Raw genomic sequence first — 24,800 nt, forward strand, 5'->3', positions numbered from 1 at the left:
AGGCAGCTTTCCAGCCTGGCTGCACAGGAGGTTCCGGCCAGCTTGTGCTGGGGGAGGTTGGGGGCGGGGACTGGGAAGGGAGGGCCTCCCTGAATCAGTGTCTTAAATTGAAGAGCAGCCAGGGAGGAGCAGAGCTGGGGGCCTGGTGGCAGGCGGGGATAGGGTTTCGCACACGGCAGCTGGAACTCATAACCATGGCGTCAGGGGACCTCTGGCTTTGAAGACCAAGATGCTGCCGCTTAACAAAAAACAGCCGCGGCCTGCCCGCCACCTTCCGGGTCCCCAAGCCTCGTGCCCCTTGGGTGCCCCGAGATCAAAGCTTGGCAGCGGCGGCTGCTGTTGCTTGTTGGGGGCTTGGCCCCCCGCGCTGCAGCTCACAATGTGCACACAGCAGCCAGCGTGCATGCTGCAGAGGCCAAGGGTTCTCCTGGGAATTCGGGGGACAGGCAGACATCCAGAGACCAGCCAGGTCCCGCACGTCTGGAGCTGACTCAGAAGCCTGGGGGGAGCCCAGATAGCCAGAGCAGTGCCCGTCTGTCCCTGTGGTGGGACCTCACTCACCTTCTGAAAGCCCGTACCCACGGCGCTTGGGGGCCTTGCTGCCCGCGGTCAGTGTTCCAGTCTGTTCTGTGCTGCTGAGCAGAACAGATCCTGGGCTGTGGGTGGCTGGGCCACAGGAGAGGTCTGGTCGAGGATCTGGACGTCCTGTCCTGGGGACCCAGGGTCGGCCCTGAGCCCTGATGCTGGTCCTTCTGCCCTCGGGGAGAGCCTCTGGGCCTCCCGCAGACCACAGTCCTGCGCCCGATCTGCAGGGGTTCCTGTGCGTGTCATGTGCTGTGCAGGTGAGCTTTCCTGTGCTGCCCAAACCACAGGGAGCATGCAAACCCTGGGCTCCGGCTCTGGTGAGCCCCAGATGATTTTGAGCCAACTGGTAAACCTTTCCACACACACTTTGTTTTCAATTTTTCTCTCCAGTGAGTAGCCTTTAATCATACTTCTTCCAGCTGGCGGGCCCCTACACAAAACTGTTTGGGCAAAAGACTGATAATTGTTATTTATCAAGACCGTGCAATAATGTAAAATTCCAATACATACTGATTTAGTGTTTCCATCTAATTATATCCAATTAATAAAGGAGAGGGCCCTGCCAGTATTTCTCGGTGGTTAGAGCTCGGCCCATGCACTGAAGGGTCAAGGGTTTGATCCTGGTCAAGGCATGTACCTGGATTGCAGGTTCAATTCCCAGGCCATCTGGGGCACATGGGGAAGACAACCAATCAATGCATCTCTCTCACATCAATGTTTCTCTCTCCCTCTCTCTCTCTCTCTCTCTCTCTCTCTCTCTCTCTCTCTCTCTCTCTCTTGCCGTCTCTCTTTTTCCCTTTGTTCCACTCTCTTCTTCCACTCTCTCAAAAAAAAAATTAGTGGAAAATATATCCTCTGATGAGGATTAACAAAACAAAAGGGAAAAAACGAAGGAGAGGAATGAATAGCATGACTGCAAAATGCCAGCTACGTTGCAGAGTTCCTATTGGTCTCTGACTGCCCCGCCCGGGCCAATTCCCTCCCCATCACTCACCCGCTCTGATGAGAGGATCAAAATTGGCCAATAAAAGTCCAGTTTCTCTAGTGGCCAAGCACATGTAAATTTAAACAGCATAATAACACCTCTGGGCTAGGGAGGATTAACAAACATTACACAGGCTCGATCCCCAGCAAGGAGGCGTGCAGGGCCAGGGAGCGGGTCATAGTGTACATCGGTCGGTGGACATCCACTTCTAAAAGCCATTTTGCAAAAGTTTCTTAAAATCTCCAAACGCACATTGCCGTGACCTCCTGGAAATCTGTTGTTTGAGGCAATCACAGGCATTCGAAAAATAGCATATGCAGAATGTTTCACTACAGTGATCCTTAGAACAGTGGCACATTTCAAACAGCCTTCATGTTCGACAGATCACTCTAGCATATATGTCTCTCCACTCAATTACATAAAAATACTTAATGAGATGGAATCGTGTCGATAATGACAATAATTTCTAATTTATGGCAGTTAAAAATAATAGAAAGTGTGTACAATATGATTTCAATTTTACAAAATGGATATATTTATTTTTATATGGTCTAAAAGGATAGATATAAAAATGTTAATGGTATTTCTAGGTAGCAAGATGGCGCTGATGTTTCTTTCATTTCTGTGTGTGCGTGTGTGTGTGTGTGTGTGTGTGTTCTAAATTCTCTGCAGTAGCGTGTGTTCTGAAAGGACCTTCTTATAAAAACGTGAAGAAGAGATTCCTGTGAAACGTGCCCTCTCGCGTGGGGCTTTACACAGCCCCCAGCCAGAGACCCTCCCTGGCTGCTCTGTGTCAGGCCGGAAGGAATGTCTGCTTTCTGCTGATGAAGGAGGCCCTGCCTCTGACAAAACCCAGAGGGGCCTTCTTCTGGCCCAGAAGGAAGGGCCGCCTTGCTGGGAGGGGAAAGGTCGGCATCCAAAGCCAGACGAGGAATTCGGGCGGGAGCACTGAGTGGGGGCCACGCACGGCGCTGGTTTTCAGTCTGTCCTGGTAGCAGGAACTCCTTGTCTCTCGCATGTTCAATCAATCGCTCTTCCTCGTCCCTGGGAAACTAAAATAAACAAGTTCTCTAGTCGGCGGCCATGAGCAGTGGGGAGCAGCAGGAATGAGCCTCGCTGTTACAGAAAGTTGGGTGAGGGCGGGAGGGGCCCAGAGCCGGATCGCATGTGCAGTTGAGCTTTAGGAATATTCATTTAATGGTGGCTTGACAGGCTTAGGAAACACGAGAGGGTGGGGAGAAGGGGAGGGAGCAGGAGGAGGGGAGACTGGGATTCCATCCAGGTTGGGGGAGGGGGGGGTGGCTTCAGTAAATGAGAGAAAGCCCTGGCGGAGGAGCATTAGGGAGTGAAGGGTGGGTTTTCAGCAGCGCTGAGGGCGGTTTCCCGCTGGGGCCCAGAATCTGCGGGATGTGGCTCAGTGGAGAAGTCGGAGGCAGTGCGCTGAGGCCAGCCTGTGGGCGGAATCTCATCGGAAAGCAGGTCTGTGGGCTGCAGCTTGCTTTGCCGCACGTCCAGAAGATGCAGGGCTGGCGAGCAGATAGGCAGCCGGTATGGGGTGTTATCGCCAATGGGGTGAAATGCCAACAGTGATGGCATGTGGGGGAGCTGTTCCCTGTACCGTTCTCTACATTTTCCTGGAGTTTGAAAATGTTCACGACCACAATATTGGGAGCAAAAAGACAGAGCAACTAGATGGCAAATCCTAAAATTGTGGACATTTATAGGGGGAAAAAAAGTTGACCAGGAGTCCCCTGTGAATCCCAAAATACAAAGATATGGGGAGGAAAAAAAATGCAAACCCAAACCCTTAATTATTGGTAACTGGCAGGTGTGCATTAAAACAAAAAACAAAACAAAACAAAAGTGTGTTGCTTACTTTCTTTCTCACAGGATTTGATGCTCATAAAGAATCTATAATAATAAAAGCGTAATATGCTAATTAGACCGGACGTCCTTCAGGGACTTTGAGGGAAGCCAGGCCTGGCAGCCGGGGGAAGAAGGCCTACTCTTGCACGAATTCTGGGCTTCGGGCCTCTAGTTTTTATATGATGCAAAAGATTAAGATGTTGGAAGGAAGCCTAGTGCATGGGATGGGATGGAAGAAAAGACAAGGCCGCCCCTGGACGATCGCATCCCCCAGGGCTCTTGAGCACCTTCCCGCAGGAGGACCACGGGGAAGGGGAGGTGCAGAGGGGATGGGGTCAGCCAGTCTTCACCTGCAACCAAGCTGAGGTCGTGCAGGAGGCGACTGTCCCTGCAGTAGATGCAAAAGCTCATTGGACCTGTGGTTCCTTCCACTTCCCCCAAAGGAAAGCCGCAGAGTAGCCAAAGAGGAGTCAGAAAGAGCAAGTGTGGCCCAGTGGTTGGGTGTCAGCTCGTGAATCAGGAGGGCAGGGCACATGCCCAGGTTTGTGGACTCCATCCCCAGTGGGGGGCATGCGAGAGGCAGCCGGTCACTGATTCTCTCTCATCATGGATGTTTCTCTCTCTCTCCCGCTCCCTCTCTCAAACCAATAAATATTTTTTTAAAAAGTGGCGCCAAGTGGGGAGCATGCTGCTGACAGAGGAAGCGGGCTGTGGGAAAGTGTGTCCCAGCCTCCGGCCGCTTCCACTGGGTCTGACCCTCTGCTGTTTCCCGTTAGCGCTGGGCTGTCGCCTCTGCCCGGTGGTTTGTGCTGGAAGAGGTTTCCCGAAGGGGCTGTCCTGGTCCCACGCGGAGGGTCTCCCTGGGAGCCGGGAGCTGGGCGCCGGCCAGGGACACAGGAGTCTGGGGGCCGCGCTGTGGGGCCTGGAGGAGCAGGACCTGACTCAGACACGGATTCTCTTTGGGGTGCTTTTCCCAAGTGGACAGTGAGGAGCCTGCAGGGAGAGGAGGAGCCAGCCTCTCCATCTGCTGCACAAGCCCCTTGCCCAGAATGGCTCCTGCAATTCCTCTGCCCACCCTGTGCCTGCACCCCGGTACCTGTCCGCTGAGGCCACTTCCCAGGAGCCCCTCACTTGGTGCAGAACTCACAGCGCCCGGGTCTGCCTCCTGGAGCGCCCTCGCCTGGCTGAGGCTGGGTTTGTCTCACTGAATCCTCAGCGCCCAGCAGAGCCTGGTACAGAGCCTTCATGCTAATGTTTTATCTGTGCGGAGACCAGACGGCTCTGCATTGCATGGCTGTGCATTTACTGTCGTGTCTCAGCCTCTGAAACGCGTCACTGAGTGAATCGGTGGAACTCAAAGTGCCAGCAAGGGAGCTAGAGAGAGATCCTGACCGGGAGCGTGGGTGAGGGGGGCGTGCCACCCTGTAGGTGTGTTTGCAGGACTCAGCAGAGCTGCCTCTGACCGCCCGTCAGGGCCAGTGAGTTCATTCAGTCTGCAGCCCGAGGCCAGCCTCTGTCTTCTGCTCTTCGACCCGGCAGTGTTTCCTCCTGCCGGCGGGGCAGGGTCTGCCTGGCACGCTGCCCCTCGCCACTTCTCGTTCTGTGCAGACCTCACCCTTGCGGATGCCGCCCCTGGCGCTGAGTAGGACCTCTGCCCTCAGCGCCTTCCCTCCCGGGGCTTGTCCGGCAGCCGTGACTGCACGCCTTCTAGGTCTTCCTGAGTGTTTTTTCCATCTTGACTTCAGGCCAGGCCCTTGCCGTTGCCGTTTTTCTAAATAAATCGCTGCTTTTGTGGGATTTGCCTCTCTTTCCAAAGTCCCGCGCAGACAAAGGCATTGCAGCGCCCTCCTGGAGCTGGGCTCTTCTCAGCGGCTGGCCAAGCACAGGCCACCCAGGCTGGCATGCCCCGTGCCTCCCAGCTCACTGAGCGTCTCAGGGAGACAGGCCAGGCCTGTGCCCAAGCAGAGTCCCGGCGTCTGGGAGCCTGTGGGAGCCAGGGCCATGCTGTGTTCATCTTGGCCACCCTGGCGCCCCAGTTTCTGACACTTAGAAGGACTCGGTATATGTGGAGTTAGCGAGGGGGTGGAGGAAGGAGAGGAGGAGCAGGATTGAAATGAGAGAGGAGCTAGAAGACTCTGGTACCAGAAAGGGGAAATAGAGGCTCTCATAGCCTCCAGCTGGGTAAGGAATAACGCCAAGATACCCTGTCACAGGACCCATCCGGACACACCTTAGCACTGTAGCTGCAGGGAGGGCGGAACAAGTAAGCCTGGCTGGGAGAGAGGGAGGGAGGGAGGGAGGGAGGGGAAGGCCCTTGTGCTTGGAGCAGAGGGAGGGCCCTACCATGAGCCCCCAGGGTCTGAGAATTGTTGCTCCTGCTCCTGGTGGTGTCTTTGAAACTCTCACTGCACTTCCTGGAGTTGCTCTTCAGTAACTTGCCTTTGCTTGGCTCGTGCTTGCTGAGTTGTGCAGAGGATTGCTGTACAGAGAGTCCTGCAAGTTAAGGTGGACCTTATGGTGGATAGAACCCCTTCGGAGGGAGGCACAGGTCCCGGAGAGGCCCCTTTCTGCTGCAGAGAGCCTGTGCAGAGAGCCCGAGGAGAGGGGGTGCTGGGGCACAGGGACCAGTAACCGTAAGCAGATTATCAGAGTGAAGAGGGAGCTGGTGACACCTCAGCACCTGCCGAGCTCACTGCTCGCTGCTTCCTCCTGCGGGGATGAGTGTGCCGTGGCTGCCTGCGCACTGTGACCCTGGCCACTGCAGAAGCCACTGGCCCAGAAGGGGAAGTCCCTCCCCGTAAACCTCCATCCACTTCCGAGTTCTCTCCCCGGAGTGCTGCCTGCGGCCTGGGCTCTGCCCCCGGGACTGGAAACGGTGGCTGTGTCCCCGCGGCCCTCTCTCTCCCCGTGGCGCCTTTGCCTCTGCTGGCCCCTGTGGGCGCCTCCGTCCCCGGCCCTCCCCCTGGCAAAGCTTACCGGCCCCTCCACCAGGAAGCCTTCCCTCACCGCAGCTGGGCCGGCTCCTCTCTGAGCCTCGGCCGCCCCCTGGCACCCTGTACGTCATCTTCTGGTCTGACTACGGCCTCCCAGGGGCCGTGAGCTCTCGTGGGCGGGGAGCAGGTCAGAGTCCGTGTGCCTCCGGTTACCCCGCACAGGAGGGCGCCATCCAGGTGCAGAGAGCCAGGGAGCCCTGAGCAGCCTCTGTAAGCGGTGATCGCGCTCTCTCCTGTCATCCTCGGGGGCCGTCGGGGAAGATGGCCACTGAGCATGGCCCGGTGTCCTTTTCCGTATTCCTCTGGCTTCGTTCAGGTTCTTCACATGAAGCGGCTGTCGGTTCCTTTGAGAATTTCCTGGTGTGAAAGGCACATGCCGTACACTCCATCTGACGTGAGCCGGTGCCGTCCAGCTCGGTGGCATGAAGCTCACTCGCTTGGTTGAGCTCCCGCCACACCAGGCACCTCCAGGGCCATGTCCTCATCTCAAACCGAGACTCTGTACATGAACCACTGACTACCTCCCCGCCCCTGGCCGGGCCTGGGACCCCCATCTACTTCCTGTCTCTGTGAATGTGACCCTGGGCACCTCAGAGGCATGGAATCACACGGGATTGGTCCTTTGTGTCTCGCTTATTCCACCTCATACTGTCCTCAGGGTTCATCCCAGTAGCACAGGCCAGAGTGTCCGTCCTGAATTTTTTTTTGGGTTTTGTGTGCGTGTGTGTGTGTGTGTGTGTTTCTGTTAATCCTCACCCAAGCATATTTTTCCATTGATTTTGAGAGAGAGAGTGGAAGGGAGGGGGGAAAGACAGAGAAAGAGAAACATCGATGTGAGACAGACACATCGATTGGTTGCCTCCCACAAGTGCCCAGACTGGGGCTGGGATGGAGCCTGCCACCGAGGTATGTGCCCTTGACTGGCATCGAACCGGGGACCCTTCAGTCCATGGGCCGACGCTCTGTCCACTGAGCCAACCCGGCTAGGCCAGCGCTGCCATCTTTGGAAAGCTGAAAGATCTTCCACTGCGTATGTGCCCCACGGATGGACGTTGGGTGCTGAGAGCAGTGCTGCTGTGGATGGGTGGGCAGATACCTGCTCCGGCCCAGGTCTTCAGCCTCCTGGGTACCTGCCCAGCAGCAGAATTGCTGGCTCGGACAGTAAAATCACTTCCACCATTTAGTTCTGTAACGATCATTTCAGTCCAACCCGAGGCCACCAAGTGAGGGGAGGTGACGTCGAAATGCGGCTGAAATTTCAGCCTTTTGCCCTGCGACCTGCCTGCTGCCTGCTGACATGAAATGGTTTGTTTTGAAGTGTGGTTTCAATTTTTCTTACAGCATCAAGCTTCTCGCTGTGCAAGAGCTCCTTGACAGAGAGGCCCTGGAAAAGGTAAATGTTTTGTTCTTCCCACCCCACACCCACACCCACACCGAAAACATGCAATCCCTGTCCTCAGAGAGGGAATTGACTGCAGGCTGGGCGGTTACTTGTGTCCTAACGGTCAGTGCACCACGCAGAATTGTGGTCAAACCCCCCGCGTGGCTCCTGTGCCGCTAACACTTGCAGACCCGCCTGGCTTGGCCCTTCGGGGCAGTGCGAGGGCAGAGGCCCCGCTGTGGGCCGTGCTCTGTGCCCAACCCGAGGGCCAGGGTCCGTGACGGCCACTCCCCTACATCTCTGCCGTGTGTCCTCCTCTGGGCTGGTGGGTAATGAGACTGAGGCCCAGCGAGGCGGCGAGCGAAGTGACAGAGGAAGGAATTGAGTCCCGTGATTCCATTTCCCAAGTTAATGCTTTTTCTAATTCCTAGACCAGTTCCTGCATTCGAGGCCCTTTTAGGCTACTTCTGAGCACTGGGGAACTCCCTCCCCGCCTCAAACCAAGGTTTGCACGGTGCCCTGGAAGAGATACTGGTGCACCTCGGCTTTCTAGGTTCAAGTCAAGGCACAGCTGGGACCCCTGGCCGGTTGGGGGTTTGAGGTCTGGGTGTGAGGTGGGTAGGGCTCCCAGAAGCAGGCTGGGCAGGTGCCAAGGAGGTCAGGCTCTCCAGGGGCACTCACACACCCCCAAACTCACACCGGCTGCTCCCCTCGGTCGCTGCGGCCTCTTCCTAGCTATGTGATTGCAGGTGTTCATTAGAATACATAACGTTAACATGGAAGAAAGTGGCTAGATCCCAGCCAGCGCGGCTCGGTGTTTGAGCGTCGACCTAGGAACCAGGAACCATGGTTCGATTCCCAGTCAGGGCCCATGCCCGAGTTGCAGGCTTGATCCCCAGGGGTGGGTGTGTGTGCGGGAAGCAGCCGATCAATGAGTCTCTCTCACCATTGATGTTTCAATCTCTCTCTCCCTCTTCCTTCCTCTTTGAAATCAATAAAGTTACTTTTTAAAAAGTGCTTAAAGAGATAAGCACTGAGGTGATATTTTATTCATAGAATTGTTTGGATTAGTGGTTGGATTGCAGGTTGACACTGAAGCAAATTAAGTTTTCAGGCACCAAGCCGTGATGTGGGCGAGGGGAGGGGTTCTGGGCTCGGGCTCTGAATCTCACGTCCCATCAGCTCGTTTCCATTCCAGGTAAAAAGCCAGGAGCACGCTGCCTAGGAGCTCAGGGGCGGGACACCGATGAGTACGTTAGCGGAAGGCGCTCTAAATGCCAGGCACTCAGGCCGTATGAATTCTTAATTACGTATGAATTCTTAATGTGCACCAGCCAGAAGGCGCACTGGGCCCGGGAGTGCAGGGAGCTCCTTTGGATGGGTTTGGAACTTTCAAAAGGTTACCTCTCCTGAAACAAGTCTCTTCTCAGTAGTCACTGCAGGTCTTGGTTTTACTTCTCAGATTAAACACACACAGACACACCCAACCTCAGACCAAGCTGGTCAACACCGGCAGGAACATATCGGCCAGGTCTTTGGAGCTGAGTTACTATCCGATCTGGGGGGGCCGTACAGGGACCCCCACCTGGGGAGCCAAGGGCTGCGGGCCCGGCAGAGAAGCGGGCTGCCGTGGGGCGGGGCGCACATGTGGCTCAGACTGGCTCCTTCCTCACTGAGTTATCTTGGGGTTGCTAATCCTCTCTGAGCTTCGGTTCCCCAGTCTGCAGAGTGGAAATCCGTGTAATCCCCGGTCCACAGAGATCTTAAAAATACCAAGTAGACAGCCAGCGAGAAAGACTCAACACTGCCCAGCGCTGACTGATCCCCCAAAGTTAGCTGCTGCTCCTGCGCCTTCTCCTTCCTCCTCCCCCTCCTCCCTCCTCCTCACCGGGTCTGGTCATGGCTTTGTACTGCTCCCTGTCTCCACACGTGACCGGCAGACAGCTTTACATGGCGGTCTGAATGGGCCCGGGCCCGCTGGAGCCAAGGCCACTTCCTTCTTCTTTCTTTTGTGCTGTGTGTGCGCCTGCTCCGTCACCCATCCTGCTGGCCCTGTGGCGCTCTCTGCGTGCAGGCGGGTGGCAGACACTCGGCAGAGCCCAGAGGCAGCCAGCGGCCATGCGCGTGGTGGCCAGTGCATTTGAGTGGCAGGTGGACTGTGACCTGGCACAGGCCTGATTTTGCACCCGTTTACCGGAGCCCAGGACTCACAGGTCCTTATGTACCCGGACAAGTGGGAGGCCCCCCAGGAAAAGCTCTTGGTAACTCGGAGAGCACTGCTACCGGAGCCTGGTCTGCACACCAGCAGCCTCGGAAGCAGTCAGAAATGCAGACTCTTAGGCCCTGCCCAGACCCCCACCTAGGAACCAGGAGGTCATGGTTCACTTCTCGGTCGGGGCACATGCCCAGGCTGCAGGCTCGATCTCCAGGAGGGGGCGTGCAAGAGGCAGCCAATCAATGATTCTCTCTCATCCATTGATGTTTCTATCTCTCTCCCTCCCTCTCCTTTCCTCTCTGAAATCAATAAAAATATATTAGCAATAAGCTATAAACCCTACAGCTAATAATCTTAAGTCTACCAATTTCTTATTTAAAAAAAATAAAACTGTTAGACCTACAAGAAGGTGGTTTAATGCACATAAATGTCAGGACGGTGGCATCCCTCTGAAGAAGCCGTTTGGACCCGAAGGACTTTTGTCAAACATCCCGCAGGTGCCAGAGCAAGGACCTGCTCTCAGAAGGAAGCTGCCCTCGGCCGTTCTCTCTGCTGTGAGGGCAGGACGCGTTTGTTTTCCTGCACTGAAGTCACACAGACTTCGTTCCCAGGCTTTATAAACAGGCCCACCTAATGCCTTTCAAACGTGGCATTGCATGAAAGGAAATAAAAATATTAGTACAGCTTGATTTAGTAAGATCATTTTTCAACGACCGCTTCCTGCAAAGCTGCAAACAATAGCTTGGCCGTGGCCTCCAGCTGGAGGTCACCCTCCCCTGAGGGGCCAGAGGGCAGAGCACAGGCTCACCCAGCCCTAGACCTGCCCGACTCATGGCCACTGCCTGTGCCACCCCAAATCCCCTACCCCCTCCAGGCTCCCTGGCCTCTGCAGGCCATGACTCAGCCATCCATCAAAGCTGAGCGTGTCCATCTCCATTCTCTAGAACCCGGGCTCTGAGGGCGCACAGACTGGGGGTGAGGCCACGCGGTGGGACTTCTTCGGCGGGTTATTGCCAAGCCTCGGTTTCCTTTTGGCATGGGGGCGGGGGTGTCACAGTGATACCGACTTCACGAGAATGAAGTGAGATACTGTATGAGCTAGAAGGGGTTCTGTTTCTGGTAAGCACCAGAACAATGGTGGCTAATTCTATCCCTACTTCTGCTAATTCGCTGCTGCTGTGGTCATTGACATATCATCCTCCTCACCATCGATAACTTCCTCTTCCTCCTCTCTCGAGAAGCCCAACTTGAGATTGATTTGTCGCCATTGGTGGATGTTAAAAAGGGGCCTCCCTCCTACCCTCCTGCCACATTGTCTAGGTCAGTGGTCAGCAAACTCATTAGTCAACAGGGCCAAATATCAACAGTACAACAACTGAAATTTCTTTTGAGAGCCAAATTTTTTAAATTTAAACTTCTTCTAATTCCACTTCTTCAAAATAGACTCACCCAGGCCATGGTATTTTATGGAAGAGCCAAGCCCCAAACATTCTTATTTTAAAAAATGTTGGCCTCTTATCGTTAGAAATTATCATTAAATCATTTTACCTAGAAGTGAAGATTTATATAAAGCAGTTGCTCATTTTTTTGTGTAATCTCTATATCGCTATTTGTTTTTATAATGAATACTTAATGAATTTAGGTTGGAAATATTTTTTTAAAATGTTTGGAGCCATTAGGAGACAATGCTATGAATTTAGGTGTGGGCAGGGAAGAGCTCACGCCTGGAACTTGTTTTATCCGATCGCTGCTGGGCTCAGAGTCTGGATTGAGTGCCATCTTCTCCCTGGGAGGAAGTCCTTGGTGGTTTGATTGCTTTGTCTGTAGTCTCTGAAAGTTCTGAGCTCTTTACTTTCTTAGTGGTTGCATCGCCATTCATCAAATTCCCTCTAATTATTTCCGTGAGCTATAGACACATTACTCCGGTGTGGTTCTCTTCCCTCTCCCCCTTTTTATCCTGTTGGTGCACATATTACATCTAAACATGCTACAGACTGGACTATACATTGTTCCAATCATTGCTTTACATATTCTTCCTCTTTTAAAGGAGATGAGGGAAGAAAGGAGCACGCATATATATATCTATAGAGTTGTCTACATTAACCTTCTCATTTTCCATTTCCGGCTTTCTTCCTTTGTTTCTGTGGATTCACGTTCCCATCTGGCATCACTTTCTCATTCCAATGCAGCTTTGCTCCTTCCCATCTCCTTCGGGCTGTCGTCCACTGTGTTACATTTCTATATGTTGTATATCCCAGTCATATATGTTGTTTACACAACATGAGTAAAGGAGGAAATACACACTTATCCTGTCTTGTATTATTACATAATTACCTTTCCTGGTTCTCTTCCATTTTTTCATGAGGATTCGGGTTGGTCTGGGGTCACTTGCTTTCAGCCTAAAGAACGTTCTTTGATATTTCTTATAAGAAAGGTCTACTAGCAACTAATTCTTACAGTTTTAGTTCATCTGGAAGTGCATTGCATCTTCCTTTTTTTTTAAAGGTGGTTTTTCTGAACGTAACAGATTGCAGACCAGTAGTTTTATTACTAGCTTTACCCAGTAGCCAGATAAGTTTCTATTGAACGAGTACAAAAAACGTTTTACATAAATGTTAAAGGCACGCTTTAAAATTAAATACCCATTGCATTTCGAAGTTAATTTATTACATGTTCCTACAAGCTAATACCTTTTTAAAGAATTCTCGTGATTGTCCACGAGCCTCAGAACAGAAAGCACGCGAGTTCTCGTGATCCGTCCGCGACATGTTCAGATTCCTGGGTGACAGCACTTAGAACATGTCATTCCACTGCCTCTGGCCAAGGTTGTGGATGAACATTCAGCTGTTAATCACATTGGGAGCAGGTGGCTTGCAAGCTGGACGTACACCTCGGCCACTGTGTTTACTAAAGGGCTATTTCATTTCCTGGGTTTCTGAAGAGTGACACAGTGTCCCAAGGCTGGTTTGAGGAAACTTCGAAGGCTTTTTCTACATAAAGTCCAACAAAACATTTCACACAGTCTGGCAAACAGAGAATGAAAAGGAGAGAGCATCCTGCTATTCTTGTAAGACAAAGGACTTTGTACTAAGAAATACTGGATTTTGACTCTCAAACTATATGTTATTAAATCAATTTAGTAAATTACAACCAGCATTTGTTTCATTATACATGTATACGAATGGATGGATGGGTGGATAGATGGATCATGGATGGGCGGATGAGAGAATAGATGGATGGGTAGGTAGATGGATATATACACATATACGCACATAGTTGGCAGGCAGACAGTTAACCAGATTGCCATATAAAAACTTTTTATTTCCATGAGTCACGGTCAAGATGTTTGAAAACTGCTGTCCTAGACTATTTATTGGCTTGGCAGAGAGGAAGGAGGGCTTGCCCTGGGTTTTTTCCAGTCAGTGACAGGCCAGCTTGGCCATGGTACATCCTAAGCACTTCTTCCTCCTGCCTTGTGAGTCTCTGGACTCTCTTTTGCTTTTTATCAGAAAGAAAATCTGTCCAACTCAAACTCATTGCATTCCCTTTCACATTGCTGCACGGGGCCACCACCTCGTGGAAACACCCACATTGCCATGGTGACAAGAGTTATATGCAATTTCCTGTCTTGTTCGGTCCACCCTCAAAAGCTTCTCTTATCAGGAAATGCTAACAATGAGTTGGTATGAGAGAACGTTTAATTCATTTTTTGACAGAATTCTGAGATTTTTCATGAATGATTCATTCATTTCTTCAGAGCATGACTTTGTGTCCAGCCAATTTGGGGCTAATTTGTCATTTTAAGTGAAACAGAAGGTCAGGCAGGTATAACTGTACGGCTCTGTTACTGAAAACATTTATGCTACTGTTCTTCAAGGGGAAGATGACTGGGCTGGTCAGGAAGGCTAGCTCTGACCAAATGGATTCCATGGAGAGATCTATCGAATTGTTAGCTGCCCGTTTAGAACGAGTGATTCCTACAGGTGATAGAGGACTGTGTGGGTGGCATTGAAGTGGTGAGTCTGGGCCTTAATGAGATTTGAAACTCCTGGGAAAGCATCCAGCCTGCTTTCCGAGATTTTGATCTGTCTGCCTAGAAGTGCTGAAGTGTCCTGACATCCCTTACGAACTGAATCCAAGACTCGTTTCTAGAACCTGGACTTGGTTTCCCTCTGACACTCTGCCCTGGGCCACCTCCCCACTCGTTCCCTGCCCTAAGCCTGTCCCATCCGACTCTTGTCCATGAAATACAGACTGACTTTCAGATGCAGATTAATGAGGCAGGGAAGGACAGCCAGGGACTGCAAAGCCACTCCCCGTTTGTGAGTTGCTCCAGATTGACCTGCCTTCCCGGTTGCCTGTCCTGGCTTCCGACACCAGCGGCCACGCAAGAGATTTATCCACGTGGCTGGATAAGACCGCTATGAGTCACAGAGCACCCCTCTGATGTGTTCAGCTCCGGGAAGCCACAGGGTCAAGTGCTTGGGACTAAAGCATGCTCCTCAGCATTTGCAAAGCCCAAGGGCTGGACCACGTTCTGGGATTCTGCCTGAACCCCACCATTAACACAGCTCCTGGGGGATCAGCAAAGCCTTTCCCTCCAGATTATAAAGTTGTGAGACTGTAGTTTGTGTTAGTGCTCATCGTTTCTATCCAACAGTCTTGGTCTCCCGCCCTGTCTCCACCTGGCCAAAACCCTGCTGAGGAGTAAATTGCTGCATATTGATTGTTCGTTTTGTGTCTCGTTATCCAGACACCCATGTGGTGCAGTCAGTTTGAGCGGCTACATTTGAGAATAAGAGGGGAAGAAGAAACAAGTATTTTTAGGCATCAGTTCAAGATGTGGCAGGGACATTTGTTAATGTTGTTTTGGTCCTTAATTTATTTATGAGCAGCACTTAATCAGCTTTTACTTATGAAAGAGAATTAACTGTGCGTGTGTGCATGCACAAATGCATGTCTTCTACATGGATAAACTTCAAGCCAATTAATCAGTATTTATATTTCGGCCAGAAAAGTGAAATTTCTAGAAAACGTGAAGGCAGAGAGAAAAATGAAAACATGAAGTTACTATTTGGTCTCTGTGATTTACTTTTTTTTAAAAAAATGTATTTTTATTGATTTCAGAGAGGGAGAGACAGAAACATCAATGATGAAAGAGAATCATTGATCAGCTGCCTTCTGCACGCCCCCTTCTGGGGATCACTCCCGAAACCCGGGCATGTGCCCTGACCAGGAATTGAACCATAACCTCCTGGTTCATAGGTCTACACTCAACCGCTAAGCCATGCCAGCCTGGCTCTGTGATTTACTTTCGTTGTCCAGTCCCTCATTTATATCCTTGCCAGAGTAACTCTTCCAAAGCACAAGTCGGAGCATAGCGCTCCTCTCCTTGGCAGGCAGCTGAGTGGCATCTTGGAGTCAGACAGATTTGGGTTTGGGTCCTGGTTCGACCACTTGGCTCCGGCTGACCTTCATCCCGGCAGCCCCGTGTCCGTGTCTCTGGTGGGGGTGATGCCTCCATGGCGGGGCCCGGTGTGTGAGGAGTGTACACCCGCGCCTGGCCCGCCCGAGGCCGGCCTCCGAGCGGACGGAGGAACGCTCTCCATCTGATTGAGACATAACTGCTCGTGTGCTGTGGGCACCGCCGCGGCCCTGGGTGCCGCCTGGCTTTGTGATACGTCCCTTCTTTCTGTCCTGTTTGCTTCCGAGCCACCCTCTCCCAGGATGTTGGAAGGAGAAGCCCGTGACACTAGCGCCAGGCAGGTTGGCTGTCTTTCCGTGCCTCTGGCAGAAATGTGATGGGAGAGGCCGTGGCGGGCAGACAGCTGGGGGCTGGCTCTCCGCCTCTCCCGTGGGCACAGGACGCTCAGGACCAGTCGTGTCCGCACACCCCAGGAGGAGGGCGCTGCTCCGTGGCTGTCGTTCCCGCGCCATCAGGTGTCTGGGACAAAAACTCACAGTCCCCCCCCACCATCCCTGGCGGCCCGCACAGAAAAGGACAGCCAAGCCTGCGTGGTTCGCCCCCCGAGATAAAGTAGGAAAACGCAGGCCTTCAGGACTAGGGGGTGGCATCATGCAACCAACGTGAAACAAGCCCTGAGTCCGAACCCACGCTCTGCAGGCGCATGTGCACGGTTATCGCCGAGGAAGGCGGGCTGCGAAGGCACCATTTGAAGTCCTGGCGGCGGGCAGACAGCCAGTTCCGAGGGTCTGTGTGCACTGTGTCGCGGGGCGGCTCCTAAGGGATGCGGGGTTCTTCGCAGAAACGAGAGGGAAATGAATGCTGGGAGTCTTGTGTTTGACCTGAGTCTGAGAAGGTCTGTGTCTGGGGTTTAAAAATCCGCCGGTGTCCCCGGGGGAGAGAAGGGGAGGGGAAGGGAAGGGAGAGGAGGGGCAGCTAATGGAAAGGGCCAGCTTTGCTCGGCCCCTGGGCTTGTTCTCTCAGGGATTCAGCACCTACATCATCGTGTCCTGTCTGGATGTATGGGCCTGTCTCTCTTCCCGGCCTCACCCTTTCTGTTGCCTCATCTGAAACCTCACGGGAGGGAAATGCTCTTATTGATAACGTGCCCGTGGGAGGCCTCATGTGGGTTCCGAGGCCCTTTCCCCTGTCCACACCCACCACACCTGTGCGTCAGCCTGCCCACCTGACACTGTCAAAGAGGGAGAAGACTCCAGAAAAGGAAGCGTACGGTCGGCTTCACCCTGGAAAAAAGTTATCATCGTCCCACGAGCTGGGGTAGGATGGGGCATCTGCTTACAGGTAAAATGCGACATCGGTGGCTGGCGCTCCCCGCTGGCTGTCTGGGAGTTTCATTAGGAAGAGCCAGTGGAACGCGGACCACTCGGCCTTCGCTGTTGGCACGTTTCCCAGGCGACGTGAAGGCACTGGCATCCGCGGAATGGCACGTGGGCGCCAGCCCCGGTGCGGCCACCCCAGGGCCCCTGCTGGGGTCGGGGCACCTGGCTCTGCCTGCAGCCTTCCTACGCACCGAAAATAGCCCCAAACCCTCCAAAACGCGCTGCTATTTCCAGACTTGCCTCCACTTGGAATAATTAGTTTCAATCATTACTCACAAGTACATGCCTAAATTGGGAAGAAGAGCTTGTTTTATTTGTCCCCAAACTGTCTTTTTTTGGGCTCTGAAAAGTCTACGCTCCCGAAATGGCTGGGCTGCACATTCCGCCCCGGGGTGCTGGGGACCAGCGGGGGGAGCAAACGGCCGGCCGGTCCCGGCTCCCCGCCTGACCCTGGCCCCGCGGCTGAAGCCCCAGTGTCTGTCTGTTGGATGGAAAGAGTGGCTCCTCTGCTTCACCTTAAACATCAAAGCCATTGCCCAAGTGGATTTTTTTGTCACTTGTCACCTGGGGGTATTTTTTCCACTGGTGTTTAGAGAGAGTGGAAGGGCAGGAGGAAGAGAGAGAGAAAAAAAAAAAAAGTGAGAGAGGCACACCGATTGGTTGCCTCCTGCACATGCCCCAACCAGGGCCAGGGACCAAGCCTACAACCAGGCCGTGCCAAGGGCCTGTGCAGGGATGGAGCGCGGCTGGTTTGCAGGACAGAGGGGTCAGTGTGGCCGCAGCACCGAGGCTGAGGGTCAGGGTGATGAGATGAGTAAAGGGAGGTCAGAGACCTGGCCGTGCTGGGCCCCGCGTGCCCTGACAGGACTTTGCACCTGTCCTGCGAGCGGCCGTGAAGTCCCTGAGCCGTGTGAACAGGAGACCTGGGGTTAGAAAGGCCGCAGGGCCTCTCTGTGGCCACCCCAGCGGGTGGGGGATTGGGTTCTGCCTTCTGCTCAGCTGGCTGTGGGCGGGGTGCTGCCACCCGCTTTGGTCTAACGCTAGAGAAACACGCCTGGCCTGTGATCCTTGTGACTTGGCCGGGGAGAGGGAAGCCGGGGAGAGGGACGTCCTTTGATTCCCCTCCTGCAGGTCTCTGTGGCAGCCTGCTGTGAGCCATCCTACAGCTCCCTCACGCCTCGTCCCACAGGGAGTCTGCCAAGAGCCAGAGGCTCAGGGTGTGGTGTGGCCTTGTCCACAGCTCCTCCAGCCTATGGGGTTGTTGGGGATCGTCACACCTTCACCCCTGGGGAGTGCACGCCTGGGCCCGGCCCTCGGAGAGTCCGATGGCGCCAGGGACGGCCCGCTAACCTGTGGGTTACCAACGAGAGCCAGGGAGGGCGGCGGCCGGGGGTGGGCTAGCCGCTGGGGTGTTAGAGGCACAGCTGGTGTGGGGGAGGGTGTAGCGTAGGAGGGCTCAGGTGTGCAGACCCCAGTTACCTGGGAGACTTTGGGGCCACACACGCCTCCCCCTTTCCATTTCCGCCGCCGCTGGCCCCCGTGTACACCCCAACTTCCAGAGCAGCATTTCTTCCTTCGCTGGGTGGGCGGAGAGCCGCCTGCTCCGAACAGAACCGGGGGAGGCAGAGCTCAGAGGGGCGGGCTCTCGGGTGCTCCTGTTTTCCTTGGCATTGGGGCAGGAAGGACTGAGGGCTGGTGCAGGCGGGCTGGCCCACCCCCTTCTGGCAGGGGCAGGAGGCATGCCCGGCTTCCCCCCTCCCTCTGACTTCCAGCTGCATGACCTTGACCTGAAACTCACACTTGAGCTTGGCCGTTCCCTGTGGCATTTGGCTCAGCTTGCTGGGCCCCACCTGAGACCCTGTGGATGTGGTGGGTCCGGGTGGGGCCTGGGAGTCTGCACTCCCGTAAGTTCCCAGGCGATCCTGATGGTGCTCTGGCCAGCCCCCCTGCATTCCCCAAGACTGTCTGTGGGAGTGAGCATGGGAAACTCACCCTGGTCACCCCTCTCACACCGCCCTCCGACCAAGGGGCATCCCCGGGAATGGGACTGTGTCGGTTGGGCTCGGGTTTAGGGTGAGAACCGGGGAGTCACCTGTCCTCAGGTGTCCACAGGCCCTGGCACTCAGGTTTAGGGTGTGAACCGGGGAGTCACCTGCCCACAACTGCAGGCGTTCTTCTCTGACAAAACGAGGTGAGCAGTGTGGTGGTCGGGGCGGAGCTGGGGTCGGGGTTCGCACCTCCTGGCCACGCCCGGGAGAAAAGACCACCCGCAGTCACCGTTCTCCCTGTGCTGGTGCCGACCTGCGCCCTCTGGCACCTCCGCAGCACGAGTTTTGCAGCGGACAGCACGTTCTGAACTGTGTGTGCCGGAGGCTGCGGACAGGGCCCGTTGCTATGAATCAATGAGGATCGCTGGGCGTATCATAGACAGACAGTCTGCTTTTCGAGGTGTGGGGCCTGGGCTTCGTCACCTGGTCCTTGCACCAGGATGGAGCCCGCCGTGAGCACGCTGCCTCCGGAACCCCACCACTGGCTCCCGGGCCGCCCCCGCCTCACTGACCGCCCCATCTTTGTCTTTGCAGTTCTGTGCAGAGCTCAACCAGCCGGTCCTGCCCAACATCCGCAGGTGGAAGGGGCCTCAGGGGAGCTGGAAGGCCGTGGTTGCCGACACGCCCTGCGCTCAGCTCCAGAAGGTACCTTCCCTGCCCCCCCCCCCAAAAAAAGCGGGCCTTTTCCTCCATTTCACTGAAACGTCCTTTTCCCTCGTCACAGACATCACCAGGGGTCGGCAACCTTTAAGACATAAAGAGCCACTTGGACCTGTTTTCGAAGGAAAAAAAAAACCTGGGAGCCACAAAACCATTGCGACATTTAAAACAAATATAACACTGCATATATTGTTTCTTACCTTACTACTATATACCGGATAGTGCAGAAAAAGGATTTTTTCACTTAACAAAAAGAGCCGCATGCGGCTCCGGAGCCGCAGGTTGCCGACACCTGTCATAGCCCCTTGCTTTGTTGTTGCTAATAGCACTTGACACATACGCAGGTTCATGATGTTCACAGCCCCTTTAACATCCTTAGACATCCCTTCAACAAATACCCACCACCCCCCTCCAATACCAGGGATGGCAGGAGTCAGCCCCAAGCACCGCATCCTGCCAGCCCGGCCTGTCTGCCTGCCCCTCCGGCCCTCACAGCGCCTGTTCCCGGCTTCAGGCCCTGGGGGTCCTCGGAGGGCTTGACCTGTTCCTGCATTGGCCTGTTCGCCCGACCTCCGTTCACCCTGTAAATGTTTGTGGCGCCTACCAGCCCCGAGTGCTGTAAGCGGCCGGCAGTCGGCCGGCACACCCAGCCCTGGGCTCTTGTTTGGATTCCCAGCATTGCCATTTACCGGCTGTGGGTCTCGGGGGCGTTACTTACCCTCTCTGAGCAGCTAGGTCTTCCTCTGGCCCATGGGAGACCGCCTCAGAGGACGGGGTGATTACAAAGGTGCCCCTCCCCGCACAAGAGAAGTGCCAGGCGCCCGGCTGTCCGGAAAGCCCTGGGAGTTGGGAAACGGGTGGTATGAGATGTCTGGAGGGTGAGCTTGTGCTTCAGGAACAGACCCTGAGTGTGCGACCCTGGGCCTCCTGCCTCGTCCCCCAGCCCCCCAGCCCCCCAGCCCCGAGCCCCACCCCTCTCCTAACTACCACCTCTCTTCTCCCGCAGGGGGCCGGCTTCTCGGGGTTCCTGTGGGACGCGGGGGCCGGGGTGGAGCTGAGAGACGCCGCCTCGCAGGACAGCTCCCCGGGCAACGGGCACGGGAAGCCCGCGGGCCCCAGCCCGTACCTGGCGCGTTTCAAGGTACCCGCTCCACGTCACGCGAAGGCCCGCTTCTCCTGAAGGGGGCCAGGGGCTCCTCGGCTGGCTGGCCTCCTGGCTGCCCTGCTTGGGGGCTTGTTGGGTGGTTGGGCACATGCCCTTCTCCCTCCTGTGGCTGCAGGGATTGGTGAGCACACACCTGGGGGAGCCGGGAGGGGGGGGTCCCCGATGTGGAAACCAGCTGGGCATCATCTCTATACCCTCCTCACAACACTGGGCCCCTTTCATGTTCCGAGCTGTACCAGCTTCGGCCATGGGGCGGCAGCCAGCGCCCGCGGGGTCTGTAAGAGGCGGCCGATGAGAAATCAGCCCACATTCTCTAAACAAAGCCGCCCCTAGGCAGGCCCTCAGCCGCCCGTGCTTCGTGCCCCGTTCTAGGCCAGGCAGCAGCACAGACAGAGGCGTGGCTTCGCTCTGGGGGCTCCCCAGGAGGGGTTTCCCTGCCCACATGAAGAGGGGCCCTCTGCGGTCAGAGCCACAGCTGCAGAGAGCTCCCGGCGGGGGATGGTGGCAGGCCGGGCTCACTTCCCGGGGCCCCTGCACGCCCTCCCTTCCCATCAGTGCGCGGTGTGGTTGCCCTGACAGACGGAAGTCAGGATTGCCAAACCCCAGCAGCCAAGCAACAGTGCGAGCTCAGGACCAGCCCCACCTGCACCCCGAGGCCCCTCCTGGGGACGCAGGACGGGCAGAGCCTGTGCGGGAGGTGGAAGCGAACACGGGGGCGCAGGGAGAAAGAAGGCACGGCGGTGGGGGATGTAGGTGGGTGGGGAAGGAGGTGGGGCCCACAGTGGGCCTTGCAGGGGATCCCAGCAGGCCCCTGCCCCGGGGAAGACCTGGACCTTGTTAACCAGCAGCTGCTAGAGCCGCCCCCTCCCTTGTGGTTGCTTAGAAGGGAAAACCCTGGCATTCCCGATGGGCCAACTTCCCAGGCCCCACAGGAGAGGGTGCATGTAGGGGGCGGGGAGAGCACATTTAGGTCTCTCCCCGCAGGGGCCTCTGACCCACCTCCTGGAGCCACCTCTCTCACCTCCGGCTGCCCACGTGTGTATGAAACCACAGCGAGTCGGTGGGAATGGAAACCAGGGCCAGAAGCCTCTAAGCCTGTCCCTGCTGCTTTGTCTCCTCCCGTCCAGGTGGGAAGCCATGACTTGACCCTCGTGAACCTTCACCTGGCGGCCCCGCCCCTGCCCGCGGGGGAGAATCCAAGCAGGAACCACAGCGATGGCCACCGCGCAGCCAGCTTCGCCCAGGCCCTGCAGGAAACGCTGAAAGGTGGGCAACGGTCTTTCTCCGGGGCCGGCAGGGTGGGCTCTGCCAGCATCTCTGGTCCTGCAGGCTGGTCCGTGGGTGGGCAGGGTGCATGGTGAGGGCACAGGAGGCAGCCACGCCCGCACCTTCTGGAGCCCAGCCAGCGCCCTGTGCATGGGGACCGCCTTGTCTCTGCGCATCTAGCATGCGAGACCCACAGCATCGGCTTTGTGGCTCTCCTCCTGTCTGTGATGGAAAGGACTGGGGGGTCGATGACACCACCTCGACTGTGCCTCTGTGCTGGTGCTGCCTGCGTCTCTGCACGCACTCATCTTGTGAAGGAGAGACTGCTGGTGACAAGTGACGGGCGTGGGAAGGCCGATCGGCGGGCAGTACGTGGTTTCTCGCTGGTGGGCGCAGACAGCACCGGCGGCCGGAGCTCTCGGAAAAGCTGCTTTTCATGTTGGCCCGTCAGCAGCTGCAGGGCCTCAGGCCCGTCACCCGATGGGGACCCAGCAGTGCCGTCCTCGCAGGTGCCGGGGGCTCGCTGACCGGAGCCCATCGGTGCTGGCGGACGTGCGCTGACTCGGAAAGGTTCCAGAGGGATTAAAGCACAGGAAAAGGCAGATCTGAGTGTAGTTAGCGGGGGGAGGAGCGGCCAGGGTGGCAAAGCCGGGACGTTTCGGCCGGGCTTGGGTTTCCGGGACACCGGCCTTCTCCGGTGAGGGCTCAGCCTGGAATTCTCTTCCACGTTTTTGGGTTTTGACCACCATTCTCTCGCTCTCTCGGCATGTTTCTTGTTACATTGGCCCCTCACAATGGAGTCAATTAATGAAGAATCGAATACAAAAAAAAACTGGCCCAACTACAGACTTACATTTGAGATTGTTTTATTGCCTAAAAGACACGGAACATAAAATCGACCATCCCAGCCGCTTAAGTGTAAGAGCCGGTGGCATAGAGTACATCCACTTGCTTGTGTGACCGTCCCCTCTGCCCATCTGCAGAACCGTGTCGCCATCCTAAACGGAGACTCTGTCCCCTTAACCACTCACTCCCCTCGTCCCCCTCCCGACCCCCCGCCGTGCCTGGGAACCTCCATCCACTTTCTGACTCTATTAGCTTTCCATCTTTATTCGTTTTGGGATCTTTTTATGCGTCTGGTGGAAGTGGCTGCTCTGGGGACCCCCTAGAAGTAGAATCTCCAAGTCTTTGCCCGTTTGTGTCGGGCTTATTTCATTTGGCCTTGTGTGGGCAGCAGAGATGGCCTGCCGGCACCCCCCCTCAGGCTGCAGGCATCCCCCCTGCCTGTTAACCCGGGACTCGGCCACCTGAGGACTCAGGAAGTACCCCTGTCGCGGGCGCAGCGGGCAAATCCCGGGCACAGGCGGCTCGGCTGAAACAGAGGCCCAGCCTCGGCCCCACCGGCCGGCAGAGCCCACAGAGCCATGCGGGTGGCGAGCTCGGGCCTTCCTGCCGTTGTCGGAGGCTGTGCCAGGCTGGTGCCAGCGGGGGCTGTGCCCGTCATACCATGGCGTCTTCTGCTCTCAGACCCCACGGGGCAAGACCCACGCGGGCACACAGTCGTGCCCGTCATCCCTCTGTGGGGACCGGCACCTGCCACTGTCACTGATGAGTTACATGCCTCAGGGCCGTCTAGGAAATCCGCCCCAAGCATCTCTCTGTCCTTCTGGGAACCTGGGATGTCTCCGGGGAGCCAGCCGAGGCGATGCGCCCTGGGAGAATGCAGGCTCTGCACCTTGAGATTCTCAGCGACAAGCAGGGCCTGGGTGGCTCCCAGCCGTCGCCAAAGGGAGAGGAGCCGTGGCGGTGCCTGTGCGGAGAGAGCTGCGGCCTCCTCCACAGAAAACAGAAACGCATGCCTTTCGCTCCCGAGGCTGCACCGCTGGCCTTGGCTCTGCACTCCCGGCATCCCTCCTGGTCCAGAATGGTCCTCCAGGCCCCCTCCCTCCTCAGGTCTGCCCCCCCGGAAACCTCTCCTGGTGGGGGCCCTCCCCTCAGCCTGTTAGCGCCCTCCTCTCCTCCATCGTCAGTACAGGCAGCCACCCCTCCCTGTCCTCCCACCGGGAGTGGCGCCCTGGCTCTGAGGTTTCTCAGCCTTCCACCTGTTGAGTCCACCGTGTCCACTGAGTGTCTGCGTGCAGCAGGCCCTGTTCCAGGCACCGGGGGGTTTGCGATGAACCCCCGCCCCCGTCCACGTGGCTGTGTCGCCCCAGCTGTGTGGGCGAGCTGGATTGGAGGGCTGGCTCTGACTTACCTGCTCAGAGGGCCCGGGCCGGGGCTCGGCGATGATCACCGATGGCCGGGTTGGACTCGTCGGTAACATTACTCTCAGGTCAGCTTTCCCACTGGAAGTTGGCACTGATCTCTCAAGACAGGTCATTCCGATGGAGGCGAGGGGCCATCTCTGCTGCCCACACAAGGAAGCCTCTGGAAGGCTTCGGTCTCATCCCCTTCTTGTCCCTCCTGGCCTTAGAGGAGGGTCCCCTGCGGTGCACGAGTGCCCTCTGCTGGTGGCTTGTGCCATTTCACTTTCTATTCTTCCCTTAGCCATTGCTGCTGAAGCAGATTCCAGTCAAGGAAAAGGATTTGGTGGGTGTCTGGGGTACAGTGGGCTCTCGCCTGTGAACTGCTTTCTTCAAAGCCTCAGTGACTAAGCATCGACCTGTGAACCAGGAGGTCACGGTTCGATTGCCAGTCAGGGCACATACCCGGGTTGTGGGCTCCATCCCCAGGAGAGGGTGTAAATCGTTGATGTTTCTATTCCCCTTTCTCTGAAATCAACGAAACATCTTTTAAAAAAAAAAAAAAAAAAAGGTGTGACAGAAACACTGC

General features: G+C 55.8%; 2 protein-coding genes across 5 annotated transcripts in view; one reads left to right on the forward strand and one right to left on the reverse strand.

The window, feature by feature from the left end:
• The window catches only part of MATCAP2 (microtubule associated tyrosine carboxypeptidase 2), a 270,425-nt gene that overhangs the window by 212,956 nt on the left and 32,669 nt on the right, over positions 1 to 24,800 (reverse strand). The window lies entirely within an intron of this gene.
• Positions 1 to 24,800, forward strand: part of EEPD1 (endonuclease/exonuclease/phosphatase family domain containing 1) — a 56,825-nt gene that overhangs the window by 28,950 nt on the left and 3,075 nt on the right. For all 3 annotated transcript variants that reach the window (XM_084896885.1, XM_084896886.1, XM_084896887.1), the window contains exons 3-6: positions 7,771 to 7,822; positions 19,412 to 19,522; positions 20,544 to 20,678; positions 21,830 to 21,968. In XM_084896885.1, the coding sequence (XP_084753011.1) occupies positions 7,771 to 7,822; positions 19,412 to 19,522; positions 20,544 to 20,678; positions 21,830 to 21,968 (437 nt within the window). The remainder of the gene's footprint in view (positions 1 to 7,770; positions 7,823 to 19,411; positions 19,523 to 20,543; positions 20,679 to 21,829; positions 21,969 to 24,800) is intronic.

Source organism: Pipistrellus hanaki (genome assembly GCF_964339955.1).
Source record: "Pipistrellus hanaki genome assembly, chromosome: 10".
Lineage (NCBI taxonomy): Eukaryota > Metazoa > Chordata > Mammalia > Chiroptera > Vespertilionidae > Pipistrellus > Pipistrellus hanaki.